Source organism: Alosa pseudoharengus, unplaced genomic scaffold (assembly GCF_046254945.1).
Source record: "Alosa pseudoharengus isolate Yale_2024_CS ecotype anadromous, Long Island Sound unplaced genomic scaffold, YU_APseudo_1.1 YU_APseudo_1.1_scf_17, whole genome shotgun sequence".
Lineage (NCBI taxonomy): Eukaryota > Metazoa > Chordata > Actinopteri > Clupeiformes > Clupeidae > Alosa > Alosa pseudoharengus.
The window spans coordinates 17272615-17290633 of NW_027468640.1; the positions used below are offsets into that span (position 1 = coordinate 17272615).

General features: G+C 42.0%; 1 protein-coding gene across 1 annotated transcript; it reads right to left on the bottom strand.

The window, feature by feature from the left end:
• Positions 1–2922: 2922 nt before the first annotated feature.
• LOC143127308 (uncharacterized) lies at positions 2923–18019 on the bottom strand. The gene is made up of 9 exons (XM_076288717.1): positions 17879–18019; positions 12518–12563; positions 5277–11590; positions 5017–5081; positions 4755–4933; positions 4526–4641; positions 4347–4411; positions 4018–4160; positions 2923–3596 (listed from the first exon to the last, which is right to left on the bottom strand). Exons 2-9 carry the CDS (start codon positions 12555–12557, stop codon positions 3505–3507), a joined length of 7014 nt encoding a protein of 2337 aa, XP_076144832.1. The 5' UTR covers positions 12558–12563; positions 17879–18019; the 3' UTR covers positions 2923–3504.

Genomic DNA, 18019 nt, shown 5'->3' on the forward strand with positions numbered 1-18019 from the left:
TTTGACTGGGGCGCGCGCGTGAGGGGTGCTGGGGCGGGACAGTACCTCGCGATGTGCCCCGGTTCGCCGCACCGGTAGCATCCGTCTCCGCTGGCCGGCCTCTTCCACTCGAGTGGGCGGCGTTGTGGTGGCTGTGCTGTGGTCTGTCGCATCGTCTCCAACTCCTCCCCGTCTTCCTCCATCCATGTCTGGCGTTCGCAATGCCTCGACTTTGTTGTGTGGAAGATGTTTTCCACCCGTTCGGCCTCCACGAGCGCCACGGCCAGCGAGCTGGGGGCGTTCAGGCGAAGGTGTTCTCTCAGCCGCTCCGGGTGGATGCCTCGCACAAACGCTTCCAGTGCCATTTCTTCATGTAGACTCTGGCTGTACGTTGGGTAGCCCCGCCGGGCATACAGCTGTAGGTCAGCCGCGAACTTGCCCAGTCTTTCACCCTTGTGGCGCCGTCTGGAAGCGAGTTGTTCTCGAGCATCGCTGGTGAAGATCCTCTGGCCGAATCGTCGTTGCAGAGCGGCTTCGATTGCAGTCCAGGTTGCTTGCTCTGCCGGTGGCAGGTCTTCTAATACTTGTAGCGCTTCCCCCTCCAGGGCCAACGCCACCTGTACACCCGTTCTCTCCGCCGACCATCCATTCAGCTCGGCTGCCAGCCGGACCTGCACCAGGTATGTCGCCAGCGGCCTCTCACCATTGTAGCGGGGCAATTTGGCGTTGGAGCGCCCTTCTGCCGCCGTCGCACCGGGGACCAGCCGATTTCCATCGCTCCCGTGTGGAGCGGGTTCCAGTGGCAGGATGCTGCCATCAGCCCGGTTCGTTTCCTCCTGTGGCCGGGGGCGGGTTTCTTCATTACGATCACGCTGCAGGCTGGCTCCGTCTGCTGGGCCCAGCAAGTGGCCATGGGCGAGCGCACTGTCGAAAAGCCGTCTTGGCAGGAAACTCATCATCGCCGGGGTATCCATCGCAGCTTTCTCCTCCCGTCCAGTAGGGGTCGGCATCCCACTTCTGACACCAATGTAACAAACTGCACAGTTGTCTCAGAATGGTTCTTTATTGGTTACGCACCAAAACACACGAACACATAATTCCGGGCCAGACCTGGCCCTTATGCTCAAGCACTAAACATCTATATGAGGCTGTATCTAAAACACACACCAATCAACCCTAGTTATGAACATTGTAACCTGCAAACCTAAACACAACAGACAAGACATACAACGTTGTCAACCCACATGGTTTAGAACAAGAACATTACACACATACACACACTGCACAGTATCATGGGAGCACAGTCATGAACAGCTAGGCTCAGATCATTACAGTATCGATGGCTAGCCACAGAACCGGAAGAGGGCTGTATGTTGGAGGAGGAGACCCAAGGAGCTTCAGGCAGGGCAGCTCCAACACCAGCGCCTGCACTAGCCCCAGCACCAGCACCTGCACTAGCGCCAGCACCAGCACCAGCACTAGCCCCAGAACCAGCACCTGCACTAGCCCCAGAACCAGCACCTGCACTAGCCCCAGCACCAGCACCTGCACTAGCCCCAGCACCAGCTCCTGCACTAGCCCCAGCTCCAACACCAGCGCCTGCACTAGCCCCTGCACTAGCCCCTGCACCAGCACTAGCCCCTGCACCAGCACCAGCTCCTGCACTAGCCCCTGCACCAGCACCTGCACTAGCGCCAGCACCAGCACCTGCACTAGCCCCAGAACCAGCACCTGCACTAGCCCCAGCACCAGCACCAGCACCTGCACTAGCCCCAGCACCAGCACCAGCTCCTGCACTAGCCCCAGCTCCAACACCAGCGCCTGCACTAGCCCCTGCACTAGCCCCTGCACCAGCACTAGCCCCTGCACCAGCACCAGCTCCTGCACTAGCCCCTGCACCAGCACCTGCACTAGCGCCAGCACCAACACCAGCGCCTGCACTATTTCTGCCTATGCAAATTAGGACATATTGTGGAGTCCTAATGGAGCTCATGTGCATATTCAAATTAATTTCAAAAGAAAGTTGCAATACAAAAAAAGTTACTTTTCATGTATACTTTTACTATGTAAAGTTTTATTGTGGTAGGAGTAAAGGAAAAAAATATGGGTGTATTTTGGGCATATTCGATTCGAGTGTATAGCTCATTTGCATATTAAAAGTAATTTTCAAAGAAACTTGTAATACAAAAAAAAATTACTTTTCATGGGTAGCCTACTTTCATTGTGTAAAGTTTCATTTTGATAGGAGTAAAGGAAAAAAATAGCCCCATTGGGGTGTATTATTGGCACACATTTCGGATGGATGAGAAATGATCATCAAACAAGGTACTATTGTTTGATGACATGTATTTCCTCTTCATAGTCATGGGATTGTCATCTTCCCATGTCCATCATTGCCATCTGAGTTAAAACAATAGTCTCTGTATGGGGAAACTGGTTTCTGAAACAAGCATGAAATCTGTCGCCTGGTGTGGGCTTTCTCTATTTGTAGTATGCCTATACCCATGACAAGGCAAGCTTTTCTGATTTCTGATGTAGTGTGTCATAAGGAACAGGTTGAGGTTCAGACACATATTTCAAATAAAACATATTATATGTCTTAGATTTGAAACAAGCTCAGGCCCAGAAGGACGGCACCATTTCTTAATCATGTCTAAATGTGTTTCTTATTTGCGAAAGTAGGTGTAATTTTTTTATGAGATACTGAAATTTGTCAGTTTCCACATTTGAAATGTTGTCAATGTCCTTTGTGCAACTAATTATGGGTTTTTATGAGTTTTGTATATTATCACAAAAAGAAACCAAGCTATCCATGTCTATTCCATTTGGAAAAAGATGGGAAAGTTGTATAATCCTAGACAACACAGGGAGGAACATTTCACAACTAATTAGATAAACAGCATCCCAACTTTTTTGGAAATTAGATTGTAGTATATAAAGTCATAAACGCCAATGACATACCATTTATTAATTTCATTTTTTTTTTGCATTTATTAGCAGATTAATAAATATATTTCCCAAAAGCACGCAATTGATTCTGAAAAAGTGCAGTATCAAAGAAACATATCGAATAAATTGAGGACACATAATAAGTGAAAGGTGAGTGAAAAATGAGTGAACAGACTACATGGGGGGGGGGGGGGGTTCTACACCTGCTTCTCTCCCACATGACACTACATTATTATTTTGGTTGGCATTAGAAATCTTTCATACCTCTAATTTTTGACAACACAATTTTTACACATGATCGCTGATTCACGGAAGTGCAGTTATAAGTGTTTTTGCTCTTTCTTCTTCACAACCAATACCACACCCAAAATATTCAAACATTCTGGGTGGATAGTGCAAGAAGATTCACTTGAACATCTCACAGTTATTACACAATTTCACATAGCCACAGTTACACAGTAGGGGATCCAAGGGTCATTATAAAAGTGGAGTGATACAACAAGGTAGGTGGCAGGTCAACTCTCTGTGATGAGAGTAGGCTGTGTGTACAAGGTCAAAGGTGAGTGATCTCCAAGCCTACCAGGGCTGAACCACAAGGAGCGATATGATGGTGAGCCCACAGGCACTCAGGAAGTTAATCTTGCTGCTGACTTCACCAGCTGACAATGCTGCATGTGTGTGTGATAAGGAGACAGACAGAGAAGGAAGTTGGAATTAACAAAGCTGCATGTGTGAACTCAACAAATTAAAAGGCAGTAAAAGTGAAATAAAATGTAAAAAGGCATGTTGTTGCATTATGAGGAATACTGAATATGCATAATAATAATAATATTAATAATAATAATAATACTTATTGTTATTATTATTATTATTATTATTATTATTATTATTATTATTATTATTATGGTTTTATGAAACATTTTGTAAGATGATAAACATCTGCTTAATATGAATAAATTAAAGGAACTTTCAAACATACATGATATTGCTTATGGTCCTGAAGGCACATGCTTACTGACTAGTTTGCACATCCATAAGTGCTTCCCTTTAGGGAGTTCCATATATATCCCCTAAAAGCATAATGCTAACCTGTGCCATTGATGGAGATGATGGGAAGTGACAAATTCCCACTCATTGCAGCTCTAGTCAAAGTGTCAATAATCTGTGTATCATTGGGGAGCGTGCCGTTGGCAGTCACAGTAATGTCCATCATATTGACAATTGATCCGTTTCTAGTTAAAAGAAAAAGCATCAATAGAATGAAATGAGTCTTTCATCAGGTAGACAGTATTTCTGTCCATTTATCACAGTGTAAACTGATTGAAAAAAAGACATCTGTATACAAACACGCTGACAGACATTTATGTATCTACAGATTTGACTCTATATCCAACAGACCTATGCATTTTGTTAGTCACCTGAAGCTTGTTGGTGTAAGCCTGATGAAATCTGGCTGAAAGTCTTGGAAGAAAAATGGCTCCAGCTAAATATATTACAAATCGACAAAAAAAAAAAAAAACATGGATTAAGTGACAAGGTCAATAATTTCACAAACAGCAATCAACAAATCTTGTAGGCAAGTGTAGGCAGCTATTACCTCTGTTTTAATGAGTATGGATCTGGCACGAAAGGCATCAGAAGTAGAATTGGAAAGATCAGCAGTAAATGTTTCATTAGTGCGAAACTGAGGACTGCTTCTTGAGCGGGGGGCACCTGAAAAAGTAACATAAACACATTAACACTCATGAGTGAATAACGATAAGGAAATTATATTATTTGCAAACATCACTTTCAATAACCTTGCAAGCATAAAAAAATGTTCTCACTTGTGACAGAAATGGATCCGGGAAGCACAGGCAGATTAAAGCCTGAATCCGAGTCATTTATGGCAGTAGCCAAGGTTTCCACAACATCAGATTCACGAGGGAGGGGTTCCGTTGAATCCGAATTAAACACAAGGTCAACATCTGTCTCAACATTGTCCATTCGGTTTCGAGAAACCAACCTGTAAAATGGTCAAAGTATTTGCCTCAATCTCAACAAATGCTTTGCTTGTTTCAATGTGATTGAACATATGGCTGAATTTACCTGAATGCTCTCACAATGGTCCGTACAAATAGGAATCCAAAACGGCGTCGATAGACCACATCACACTACACATGACAACAAAAGATTTTTCAAGAAAGCCCTACATGTAACTGGTTAATATCTTCAACCTTATTTTTTTTTATTTTGTTCATGTGGTTACCATTACATTTCCATGACTCTATTTCCATGGCAGTATTCAATTACTATTTTCTTTTTTTGCATGTCAACATACTTGACCATTATATTATAGGAGTACTTACTGCATTTTGAACTTGTACTGCTTGTGTCTGGAATACTGTGCTGGAGGGGTTGGTAAGTTCTACTTGAAACACTATGACAAGGACAACTTGAAGCACAATAACTGGAGCTGGACGAGGTGGTTGAGTTGTAGCGAGAGTTGTAGTTGTGGTGGTCATTGTTGTGGTGGTGGTTGCTGTTGTGGTGGTGGTCATTGTTGTGGTGGTGGTTGTAGGGGGCACTTCTGCAGGGACAGTGGATGTGGCTTCTTGTGTTGCTCCTGTCGTAGCTGATTGTGTTGCTCCAGTTGTAGTTGACTGTGTAGCCCCAGTTGCAGTTGATCCTGTTGTTCTAGTTGCAGGTGATTCTGTTGCTCTAGTTATCGTTGATTGAGTTCCTCCAGTTGTTGTTGATTGTGTTCCTCCAGTTGCAGTTGATTGTGTTCCTCCAGTTGCAGTTGATTCTGTTGCTCTAGTTGTCGTTGATTGAGTTCTTCCAGTTGTTGATTGAGTTCCTACAGTTGTAGTTAATTGTGTTCCTCCAGTTGCAGTTGATTGTGTTCCTCCAGTTGTAGTTAATTGTGTAACCCCAGTTGCAGTTGATTGAGTTCCTCCAGTTGTTGTTGATTGTGTTCCTCCTATCACAGCTGTTTGTGTTCCTCCGGTTGTAGTTATTTGTGTTCCTCCGGTTGCAGTTGATTGTGTTCCTCCAGTTGCAGTTGATTCTGTTGCTCTAGCTGTCGTTGATTGAGTTCCTCCAGTTGTTGATTGAGTTCCTCCAGTTGTAGTTAATTGTGTTCCTCCAGTTGCAGTTGATTGTGTTCCTCCAGTTGTAGTTAATTGTGTAACCCCAGTTGCAGTTGATTGAGTTCCTCCAGTTGTTGTTGATTGTGTTCCTCCAATCACAGCTGTTTGTGTTCCTCCGGTTGTAGTTATTTGTGTTCCTCCAGTTGCAGTTGATTGTGTTCCTCCAGTTGCAGTTGATTCTGTTGCTCTAGTTGTCGTTGATTGAGTTCCTCCAGTTGTTGATTGAGTTCCTCCAGTTATAGTTAATTGTGTTCCTCCAGTTGCAGTTGATTGTGTTCCTCCAGTTGTAGTTAATTGTGTAACCCCAGTTGCAGTTGATTGAGTTCCTCCAGTTGTTGTTGATTGTGTTCCTCCTATCACAGCTGTTTGTGTTCCTCCGGTTGTAGTTATTTGTGTTCCTCCAGTTGCAGTTGATTGTGTTCCTCCAGTTGCAGTTGATTCTGTTGCTCTAGTTGTCGTTGATTGAGTTCCTCCAGTTGTAGTTAATTGTGTTCCTCCAGTTGCAGTTGATTGTGTTCCTCCAGTTGTAGTTAATTGTGTAACCCCAGTTGCAGTTGATTGAGTTCCTCCAGTTTTTGTTGATTGTGTTCCTCCTATCACAGCTGTTTGTGTTCCTCCGGTTGTAGTTATTTGTGTTCCTCCAGTTGCAGTTGATTGTGTTCCTCCAGTTGTAGTTAATTGTGTAACCCCAGTTGCAGTTGATTGAGTTCCTCCAGTTGTTGTTGATTGTGTTCCTCCTATCACAGCTGTTTGTGTTCCTCCGGTTGTAGTTATTTGTGTTCCTCCAGTTGCAGTTGATTGTGTTCCTCCAGTTGCAGTTGATTCTGTTGCTCTAGTTGTCATTGATTGAGTTCCTCCAGTTGTTGATTGAGTTCCTCCAGTTGTAGTTAATTGTGTTCCTCCAGTTGCAGTTGATTGTGTTCCTCCAGTTGTAGTTAATTGTGTAACCCCAGTTGCAGTTGATTGAGTTCCTCCAGTTGTTGTTGATTGTGTTCCTCCAATCACAGCTGTTTGTGTTCCTCCGGTTGTAGTTATTTGTGTTCCTCCAGTTGCAGTTGATTGTGTTCCTCCAGTTGCAGTTGATTCTGTTGCTCTAGTTGTTGTTGATTGAGTTCCTCCAGTTGTAGTTAATTGTGTAACCCCAGTTGCAGTTGATTCTGCTGCTTTAGTTGTTGTTGATTGTGTTCCTCCAATCGCAGCTGTTTGTGTTCCTCCAGTAGTAGTTGAACTTGTAGCCCCAGTTGCAATTGATTGTGTTCTGCCAGTTGTAGTTGATTGCATTGCTCCAGTTGTAGTTGTTTGTGTTCCTCCAGTTGTAGTTGACTGTATTCCCCCAGTTGTAGTTGATTCTGTTGCCCCAGTTGCAGTTGATTCTGTTGCTCTAGTTGCAGTTGATTCTGTTGCTCTAGTTATCGTTGATTGAGTTCCTCTAGTTGTTGTTGATTGTGTTCCTCCAATCACAGCTGTTTGTGTTCCTCCGGTTGTAGTTATTTGTGTTGCTCCAGTTGCAGTTGATTGTGTTCCTCCAGTTACAGTTGATTCTGTTGCTCTAGTTGTCGTTGATTGAGTTCCTCCAGTTGTAGTTAATTGTGTAACCCCAGTTGTAGTTGATTCTGCTGCTCTAGTTGTTGTTGATTGTGTTCCTCCAATCACAGCTGTTTGTGTTCCTCCACTAGTAGTTGAACTTGTATCCCTAGTTGTAGTTGACTGTGTAGCCCCAGTTGTAGTTGATTGCATTGCTCCACTTGTAGTTGTTTGTGTTCCTTCAGTTGTAGTTGACTGTATTCCCCCAGTTGTAGTTGACTCTGTTGCCCCAGTTGCAGTTGATTCTGTTGATGTAGTTGCAGTTGATTCTGTTGCTCTAGTTGGTGTTGATTGTGTTCCTCCAATCACAGCTGTTTGTGTTCCTCCAGTTGTAGTTATTTGTGTTGCTCCAGTTGCAGTTGATTGTGTTCCGCCAGTTGTAGTTGATTGTGTTCCTCCAGTTGTAGTTGATTGTGTTGCTCCAGTTGTAGTTGATTGTATTGCTCCAGTTGCATTTGACTGTGTAGCCCCAGTTACAGTTGATTGTGTTGCTCCAGTTGTAGGTGATTGCATTGCTCCAGTTGTATTTGACTGTGTAGCTCCAGTTGCAGTTGATTCTGTTGCTCTAGTTGGTGTTGATTGTGTTCCTCCAATCACAGCTGTTTGTGTTCCTCCAGTTGTAGTTATTTGTGTTGCTCCAGTTGTAGTTGATTGTGTTCCTCCAGTTGTAGTTGATTGTGTTGCTCCAGTTGTAGTTGATTGTATTGCTCCAGTTGCATTTGCCCCAGTTGCATTTGACTGTGTAGCCCCAGTTACAGTTGATTGTGTTGCTCCAGTTGTAGTTGATTGTATTGCTCCAGTTGTATTTGACTGTGTAGCCTCAGTTGCATTTGACTGTGTAGCCCCAGTTGTAGTTGATTGTATTGCTCCAGTTGCATTTGCCCCAGTTGTATTTGACTGTGTTGCTCCAGTTTCATTTGACTGTGTTGCCCCAGTTGCATTTGACTGTGTAGCCCCAGTTACAGTTGATTGTGTTGCTCCAGTTGCAGTTGATTGTATTGCTCCAGTTGCATTTGCCCCAGTTGCATTTGACTGTGTAGCCCCAGTTGCATTTGACTGTGTAGCCCCAGTTACAGTTGATTGTGTTGCTCCAGTTGTAGTTGATTGTATTGCTCCAGTTGTATTTGACTGTGTAGCCTCAGTTGCATTTGACTGTGTAGCCCCAGTTGTAGTTGATTGTATTGCTCCAGTTGTATTTGATTGTGTAGCTCCAGTTGCAGTTGATTGTGTTGCTCCAGTTGTAGTTGATTGTATTGCTCCAGTTGCATTTGCCCCAGTTGCATTTGACTGTGTAGCCCCAGTTGTAGTTGATTGTATTGCTCCAGTTGCATTTGACTGTGTAGCCCCAGTTGCATTTGACTGTGTAGCCCCAGTTACAGTTGATTGTGTTGCTCCAGTTGTATTTGACTGTGTAGCCTCAGTTGCATTTGACTGTGTAGTCCCAGTTGTAGTTGATTGTATTGCTCCAGTTGCATTTGCCCCAGTTGTAGTTGATTGTATTGCTCCAGTTGTATTTGACTGTGTAGCCCCAGTTGTAGTTGATTGTGTTGCTCCAGTTGCATTTGACTGTGTAGCCCCAGTTGCATTTGACTGTGTACCCTCTGTTGCAGTTGATTGTGTTGCTCCAGTTGTATTTGACTGTGTATCCCCAGTTGCATTTGACTGTGTAGCCCCAGTTACAGTTGTAGTTGATTGTATTGCTCCAGTTGCATTTGCCCCAGTTGTATTTGACTGTGTAGCCTCAGTTGCATTTGACTGTGTAGCTCCAGTTGCATTTGATTGTGTTGCTCCAGTTGTAGTTAATTGTATTGCTCCAGTTGCATTTGCCCCAGTTGCATTTGACTGTGTAGCCCCAGTTGTAGTTGATTGTGTTGCTCTAGTTGCATTTGACTGTGTAGCCCCAGTTGCATTTGACTGTGTAGGCTCAGTGGCAGTTGATTGTGTTGCTCCAGTTGCATTTCCTCCAGTTGTATTTGACTGTGTAGCCCCAGTTGCATTTGACTGTGTAGCCCCAGTTACAGTTGATTGTGTTGCTCCAGTTGCAGTTGATTGTATTGCTCCAGTTGTATTTGACTGTGTAGCCTCAGTTGCATTTGACTGTGTAGCCCCAGTTGCAGTTGATTGTATTGCTCCAGTTGTATTTGACTGTGTAGCCTCAGTTGCATTTGACTGTGTAGCCCCAGTTGTAGTTGATTGTATTGCTCCAGTTGTATTTGACTGTGTAGCCCCAGTTGTAGTTGATTGTATTGCTCCAGTTGTATTTGACTGTGTATCCCCAGTTGCATTTGACTGTGTATCCCCAGTTACATTTGACTGTGTAGCCCCAGTTGTAGTTGATTGTATTGCTCCAGTTGCATTTGCCCCAGTTGCATTTGACTGTGTATCCCCAGTTGCATTTGACTGTGTATCCCCAGTTACAGTTGATTGTGTTGCTCCAGTTGTAGTTGATTGTATTGCTCCAGTTGTATTTGACTGTGTAGCCTCAGTTACATTTGACTGTGTAGCCCCAGTTGTAGTTGATTGTATTGCTCCAGTTGCATTTGCCCCAGTTGCATTTGACTGTGTAGCCCCAGTTGCATTTGACTGTGTAGCCCCAGTTGCAGTTGATTGTGTTTCTTCAGTTGTAGTTGATTCTGTTGCTGCAGTTGTGCTTGATTGTGTTGTTTCATTTGCATTTGCCCCAGTTGTAGTTGATTGTATTGCTCCAGTTGTATTTGACTGTGTAGCCCCAGTTGTAGTTGATTGTGTTGCTCCAGTTGCATTTGACTGTGTAGCCCCAGTTGCATTTGACTGTGTACCCTCTGTTGCAGTTGATTGTGTTGCTCCAGTTGTATTTGACTGTGTATCCCCAGTTGCATTTGACTGTGTAGCCCCAGTTACAGTTGTAGTTGATTGTATTGCTCCAGTTGCATTTGCCCCAGTTGTATTTGACTGTGTAGCCTCAGTTGCATTTGACTGTGTAGCTCCAGTTGCATTTGATTGTGTTGCTCCAGTTGTAGTTAATTGTATTGCTCCAGTTGCATTTGCCCCAGTTGCATTTGACTGTGTAGCCCCAGTTGTAGTTGATTGTGTTGCTCTAGTTGCATTTGACTGTGTAGCCCCAGTTGCATTTGACTGTGTAGGCTCAGTGGCAGTTGATTGTGTTGCTCCAGTTGCATTTCCTCCAGTTGTATTTGACTGTGTAGCCCCAGTTGCATTTGACTGTGTAGCCCCAGTTACAGTTGATTGTGTTGCTCCAGTTGCAGTTGATTGTATTGCTCCAGTTGTATTTGACTGTGTAGCCTCAGTTGCATTTGACTGTGTAGCCCCAGTTGCAGTTGATTGTATTGCTCCAGTTGTATTTGACTGTGTAGCCTCAGTTGCATTTGACTGTGTAGCCCCAGTTGTAGTTGATTGTATTGCTCCAGTTGTATTTGACTGTGTAGCCCCAGTTGTAGTTGATTGTATTGCTCCAGTTGTATTTGACTGTGTATCCCCAGTTGCATTTGACTGTGTATCCCCAGTTACATTTGACTGTGTAGCCCCAGTTGTAGTTGATTGTATTGCTCCAGTTGCATTTGCCCCAGTTGCATTTGACTGTGTATCCCCAGTTGCATTTGACTGTGTATCCCCAGTTACAGTTGATTGTGTTGCTCCAGTTGTAGTTGATTGTATTGCTCCAGTTGTATTTGACTGTGTAGCCTCAGTTACATTTGACTGTGTAGCCCCAGTTGTAGTTGATTGTATTGCTCCAGTTGCATTTGCCCCAGTTGCATTTGACTGTGTAGCCCCAGTTGCATTTGACTGTGTAGCCCCAGTTGCAGTTGATTGTGTTTCTTCAGTTGTAGTTGATTCTGTTGCTGCAGTTGTGCTTGATTGTGTTGTTTCATTTGCAGTTGCTTCAGTTGCAGCAGTTGTGGGTGCTGGTGTTGCTGCAGTTGTTGTCGTTGAAGCTGATTGTACCATGGCTTAGTGTGATATAAAATGAAAATGTAATTTATCAGTTTTTATTATACAGCTCTTCACAATGCAAGTAGAATGCTCCATTGACTTGAATGGGATGTCCCAAAGTTCTTCTGGTTATTATTTAAGCAATAAGCCCCGAGAGGCTGTAGGTTACACTGATTCTACAACAGCTAAGGAGCGTAGTTAGAACTTAAACCTAAAACCCCCCTTAGCTGTTTTAGAACCAGTCTAACCTTCGGACTCGAGTGGCTTATTGCTTTTCTAAAACTGTAGCTAAAAATACTGTACCTGGCAAAGTTTCATTAAGTAAAGGCAAAGCAACGAGAAATGTAACGATAAAATCATAGATAATCATTCTTCCGCCAAGAAATATATTTCCTCTATCTGAATAGTTGCCAAGCAACGGCGAGACGCAGCTACTTTAACTTTTGTATCAAGTTATGGTAGCGCAGTAATATAGAACAGAATGTGGTGAAGGTGTATGTTTGTGCTGGATTTTACAATGGCATTGAATGTGATTCAACCAATTACAATCAAGGACCTCTAAATAATGACCGCTGTCAATGGTAACGGATATTCAATCAAAAGTGAAGACAGACAGTTGATCAGCTGTTTTCTAAAGAATGTTTGATTCAAGTTCAGCATGTCTTGCAAACTATTTGTTTCTGAGCAAAAGCCACAACGAAACGGTAACAAATAAATGTAGAGACATATCGTGGAGTTTATTTTTTCATTTTGGCAAGTAGCCGTACATTAAGTGGGATAATGTATAGAGCAACGGTCATTATTGGCGTCCACTGGTGCATCGGGGTCCAGTTCGCCCTGTCGGGACTTATTTTTCCAATAATGGCCGTTGTTCTATACATTATCCCTTATGTATTACCTTAATGCAAAAATGTGTTATGCTATTTTCATCTGACGCAACTCACCAATTATAAGCACATATACAATGGTTGCCTTTTGCCACATTTTGTCCTGTAAAAAACACATAGAAAGATGAAAGCAGCCATGGGGTTGCAACATTTCTACTAGGAAGCTTATTGGAAGAGGCCTTATATTGTTGCATTCCAACACAAGCAAACAAAAACAACGGGTCAAAGGCAATACTATTCAATTGAAATGCAAGCTGAAGGCTTTTGGTGTGAAAATGCTCTAAGACTCCTTATGCTTTATATTGTTATGACTAGACAGGTAAGTGATGAGTTTGATGAGTTTGGTTACAACTAATTGTTAACCAGGCCATAGAGGTAGTCAGTAGTCAGTACAGTCAGTAGTGTACATGACTGAGACATGATGTGCATGACGAATGTCTTAAAATTCTGTCTCCTTAAAGAAACAGAAGCAGACATGGGGACACAAGAAGAAAATAGACCAAAGGGGACATCCCTCCAGAGACACCACAAACATGGCACAGCAACACAAACTCATCATTCATAATATATAGCACCAACACTACATAGGTGACATGCTTGCATACATACATACATACATGCATACATACATACACTCATATGTATATACTGTACATAAATGCATACATACTGTACATATGCATGCATTCATACTATTTACAATACACTATTTACACTATGTATAAGTAGTATGTATCTGCAAAATCACTGCATAAGATAATTTCAGATTTAACTCATATTGTCCATTAGTGACTGTATAATAGAATGTACCGTTAGGAACAAAATGATTCATACCCCTGGCAAATATTGACTTAATGTTGATTTTCTCTTGAACAATATGTTTGTTCTGACTGAAAATGACACTGTCACATGGCTAAAGGTTGTAAGACAATGTGATAGAAACATGGAATCAAAAAAAGAAGCGTTTTCATTTGTTTAAATTTGTATGGCATATCCAAAATTATACATACCCTTTTTAAATAATTAATGGACACATATTTATTTGCATAGCTCTCCAATGGCTCTTATAATACCATACCAACCCTCTCCATGTCTCCACAGTGATTCTAGACCACACCTTTTTAGCAGCTGAAAATCCTCAGGACAGCAGCATGTGTCCAAATTTCAATCTTAAACGTTCTATTTAATCATAAACTATCTGAAAACAGGGCTTTAAGTGTAAAATACCGAACTTGTCTTTTAACACTAAACAATAAATAACAAATCAAGACAAAAACACAAGAATGTAACAGTTAGCAAAGAAATTGTACATGATGTGTTGTGTTGGAGCAGAAATATGTGCAAAAGTGCAATAATAATTGGGGTTTAATGCTTGTTTTTTATGCCAATCTCAGGCAAAAATCCAGCAAAAGCTAAATTCTTTGTCCACCATACTCACAGTTGAGAATAGAGAAAGAAATGCATTAGTTTTGGGTGCTTTTCAGACAATGGGACCTGGTGACCTTCTCAAAGTAAATGGTAACACTAATACAAGGGGCTACATTAAGACTACGTTTACACGAAGCAGGGTATTTTCCTAAACGAATATCTGGCCATCTACGTTTGCAAATAAAACTGAATTTACACGAGACCGTTTATTTTTAAAATGTGTTTACACTAACCCGTGTACATACATGCTGTCATGAGCACGCAAAACCACAGTGGCAGTCTAACGATAAGCTCAAGCTCACATTAACCAATCAAAACCCTGAAAAGTCGCACGTGAGAACATGTAAATGTAAACATTGGTCGCACATTTGGTGTACTTCTGTCGCATACTGTGACGTTGGCTGCCCAAAACTCTTTACCACAGTTTAGAACCAAACGCATAAACGGAGTTTTCAAAAAAAAACACTTTAGCCAGAGTTTTTTTGGATAACCGTTTTACGGGGCGAATTCTCCGTTTGCGTCTAAATCAGGGGTGTCAAACATACGGCCCGCGGGCCGGATGCGGCCCGCTAGATGGTTTAATCCGGCCCAGACTTGTAGAGAATACATTTCTGACGATGTCAAAAAAAAAAAATCTCTAGCCCATTCCTGTGAGGAGTTATGAATTTTCAAAAAAATAACCGAAATGCTCAATTCAGCCGACTGGTCCTGTGCTGTCAGTTTGGCTACATTGTCGGGAGAAAAGCAGGCGTTGCGACAAAATTCAGAGACAAAGTGCAGCCTGCAAAACGGAGGACAAGATGTTTGGGCATTTTATTGTATTTTGCACCAGGAAGTGTTGTGTTGTAAAACACTAAACTTGGATCATGTTAAAGTGTGGTTGTGCAAACTGTAAATTTAATCAGGTCGCGAGGTCTGACTCACCGTCAGTTTGACTGTTTTCTTAGTGATAATGGCATTCTGTCTGGCTTACCATACCACGCTGTAGTACGGTGGTTAAGCCGAGGTGCCGTACTCAAGCGTTTCTTTGAACTACGAGAGGAAATTGGACAGTTCTTGGAGAAAAAAGGCAGACCAGTAGCAATTTAAATGCCCGGAATGGGTGCAGGATCTGGCCTTTATGGTGGATAGCCTATTACACAGCACCGCCACCTAGCCTACAAAATTATTTGATCTGATGTAACCTAATCGTATCAGTTGATCGTATTGCTCATGCACTGCTAACTTATGTTTGTTAAATTAATTTTATTTTTCATACATTTGCCCATTTACATTTTTAAGGCAGGATGTTAACTTTCTTCATAGCTCCCACTTGAGTTTAGTGTGGTGAGTTGGTTCAGGTGGTCAGATGTAAAAATGTAGGCCTATCCACTCAACTATAAAAATAAACCAGTTGTTTATGAGTGAAATGCATTTTATTTCAATTTCATTGGCCTCTCTGAATAAATGTGTAATAATCTATTATATCCCTTGTGATTATGTAGGCTACAAATGTAGACTGAAGGGTAAAGCATATACTAAAAAAAACTAAGCTGGAGATTTGGAGTTGTCAAAGAATGTTTTGCAATTATTTCACTGGTCCGGCCCACTTGAGATCAGATGGGCTGTATGTGGCCCCTGAACCAAAATGAGTTTGACAACCCTGGTCTAAATGAAAGGCTCAAACGTAGGGAAATGTCTTCGTTTATAAAAATGTACATGCTCGTGTAAACGGGGTCTAAGATTTTTTGAGGAAAAGATCAGGCAGTCTGCCAAGAGACCTGCCCCAATAGGTGCCATTGGACCATTAAACCACACAATGATCTAAAACATACAGCCAAACAAGGCAATAAATGGTTAACAGAGAACAATATCAACATTTTAGAGTGGCCCAGTGAGACCTTTACACATAGGCGTGCATACATAGACACTAGGTGGTGCTAAAGCACTAGGAAGTTTGCCCTTAATCAACGAAAATGCCCTTTTGAAACTTTTTTTTTTTTTTTTTTAATTATTAATATTATTAAGCTTTTACTTAGGTCTGTTTTGAAATGATCTTTTGAAAACCTGAGCCATTAAAAACGACTGAAACAATGCCCCGAAATGAGCCACCTCCTTGCGCACACCCGACCAGCCTATCTCTCTTCCTTTGTCACGTGAACTCGCGCGGTCGCCCGCAGGGCACGCCAGATGCGCAGCCCCATAGCAGTTCAGTAAGCGTCTTCAGATAGCAGGTATGGTCGCTGACAGGCTGCTTCTCCCTGCATCTCAGCCAGGTAACATACAGATCAAGCAAAATCTTACAGTTTGCCCTCTAAGCCCAACATGTAATAATTTTGTTGTGCAGAAAAATGTATGTGTTAAGAAGAACGTTTTCTGTCAACAGTCAGTAGCCCACTATAACTCCTTCTCGTACTGTTTGGTCTCTTTATTGTCTTACAGATCAAGTAAAATCAGTTTGCCCTCTAAGCCCAACGTGTAATCAATTTGTTGTGAAGTAAAATGTCTCATACAGCATCAAACAACTAAGCATTTTTAGCCGACTGGTCACCTGATAAAGTTTTACGCTGTAGCCCAAGTCAATGACAGATAACGTGAGGACGACCACATAGGCTACAAATAATTTCGGTAGAGTTTGCGATTGCAAATCTATGTGTTAAGACGAACGTTTTCTGTTGTATAGGTTTTGTTAGGCAACATAAATTAACACATTTTGGTCTCTTTATTGTCTTAATTGTATATTGATTTACTAATTGCAGCACAAGTCAAATTTCATTCAACATGTGCGTGTAATTTTTTTTATAATTAAGTGTTCCACGTGCGCTAAAAAGTGCCCCCCCCCCCCCCCCCCCCCCTGAGCACCTGCCCCCCAAAATGTCTGTGCACGCCACTGCCTTTACATTATTCAAAGCTTGCTCTGGAGCTAGGCTTACTTCATTGATGTAGTATGTGATGAGATTAAAATCGATATACTTGCTTAAAATGAGTTGAATGTAACAATCTGTGTAGGTTTTTATAGGCTGTATTGTAATATGCTATCAATGCATGTAATATATTTTAAGTCAATTTATCAATTAGTTTCCACAAAATTCACTAGAAGTCATCATTTAGGGGGTTATTTTTCTTTTCTTTTTTTGTCATGGGGGACCATGCCCCCAAACCCCCCTAGCTTTTGGGAGGCCCAAGAGTATTGTATGTCATGGGACCCAAATTATACAGCAGCACCTGATCAATATTTAGAATTTTTGTCAAATGTGACCACCTATTTTTGAATGTGATACCTTGACTGGCAAAGTATGTGAGAGAGCAAGGGTGTGTGTGCGTGTGTACTGCATATGGGTCTATTTGGTGGGTTTATTTGGAAAAAAAGTCCAGGGCCATTTTTTCGTCCCAGTCTGTCCCCGCTCAAAACCTGGATTGCTGCTAAACAGGTGTGGTCTAGAATCATTGTGGAGACATGGAGAGGCTTGGTAAGTATTATAAGAACCATTTAAGAGCTGTGAATAAAGATGTTTCCACTGATTATTTAAAAAGGGTATGAATAATTTTGGACATGCCATTTTTCATTTTCTTATTATAACTTAACTTATTTTATTGATTCCATGTTTCTCCCACATTGTCCTACAACATTTTGGCAGGTTGCAGTGTCATTTTCAGTCAGAACAAACACATTGATTAAGAGATCAACATTAAATCAATATTTACCAGGGGTATGAATCATTTTGTTCCTAACTGTATGAAAAATGGAATTTAAAAAGAACCCTCAAAATTCTATGGATTACAGACAACTCAATCACACCGAGTCAGCAACAAGTGCAGAAGTAAATTATACACTTCTCAAGCAGTATTTCGTTTAATCAGTTCTAATGTTCAACAATTGCATTGGGATAAGGGTCTTTGAGACAATGTCATTCTATGTATCCAGATGTCTATGTCCAAAATATGAATTGGTGGGCGGCAAATTATACATACAAATACAATGGTCTATAAGGTCAATGATTTATCACTTACCAGGTCTGAGTATGCAGTGGATTTGAAAAAATGCAATCTGTTAGCTCTTTTTTAGTTACTTAGGATGGGCAAATTAAGCTAACGTCACTGAGAAGCCATCACAGTTCTGTAGTCCTATTTATCCCTCTAGCACACCTGAGA

Bases quoted from the DNA above. Each gene is read 5' to 3' on its own strand.
- LOC143127308 (XM_076288717.1), bottom strand. From the start codon at position 12,557: ATGTGGCAAAAGGCAACCATTGTATATGTGCTTATAATTG. The intron at 4,412-4,525 runs GTAATAGCTGCC...TAATATATTTAG, and splicing joins CCATACTCATTAAAACAGAG to CTGGAGCCATTTTTCTTCCA. The intron at 3,597-4,017 runs GTTAGCATTATG...ACACACATGCAG, and splicing joins CATCTCCATCAATGGCACAG to CATTGTCAGCTGGTGAAGTC.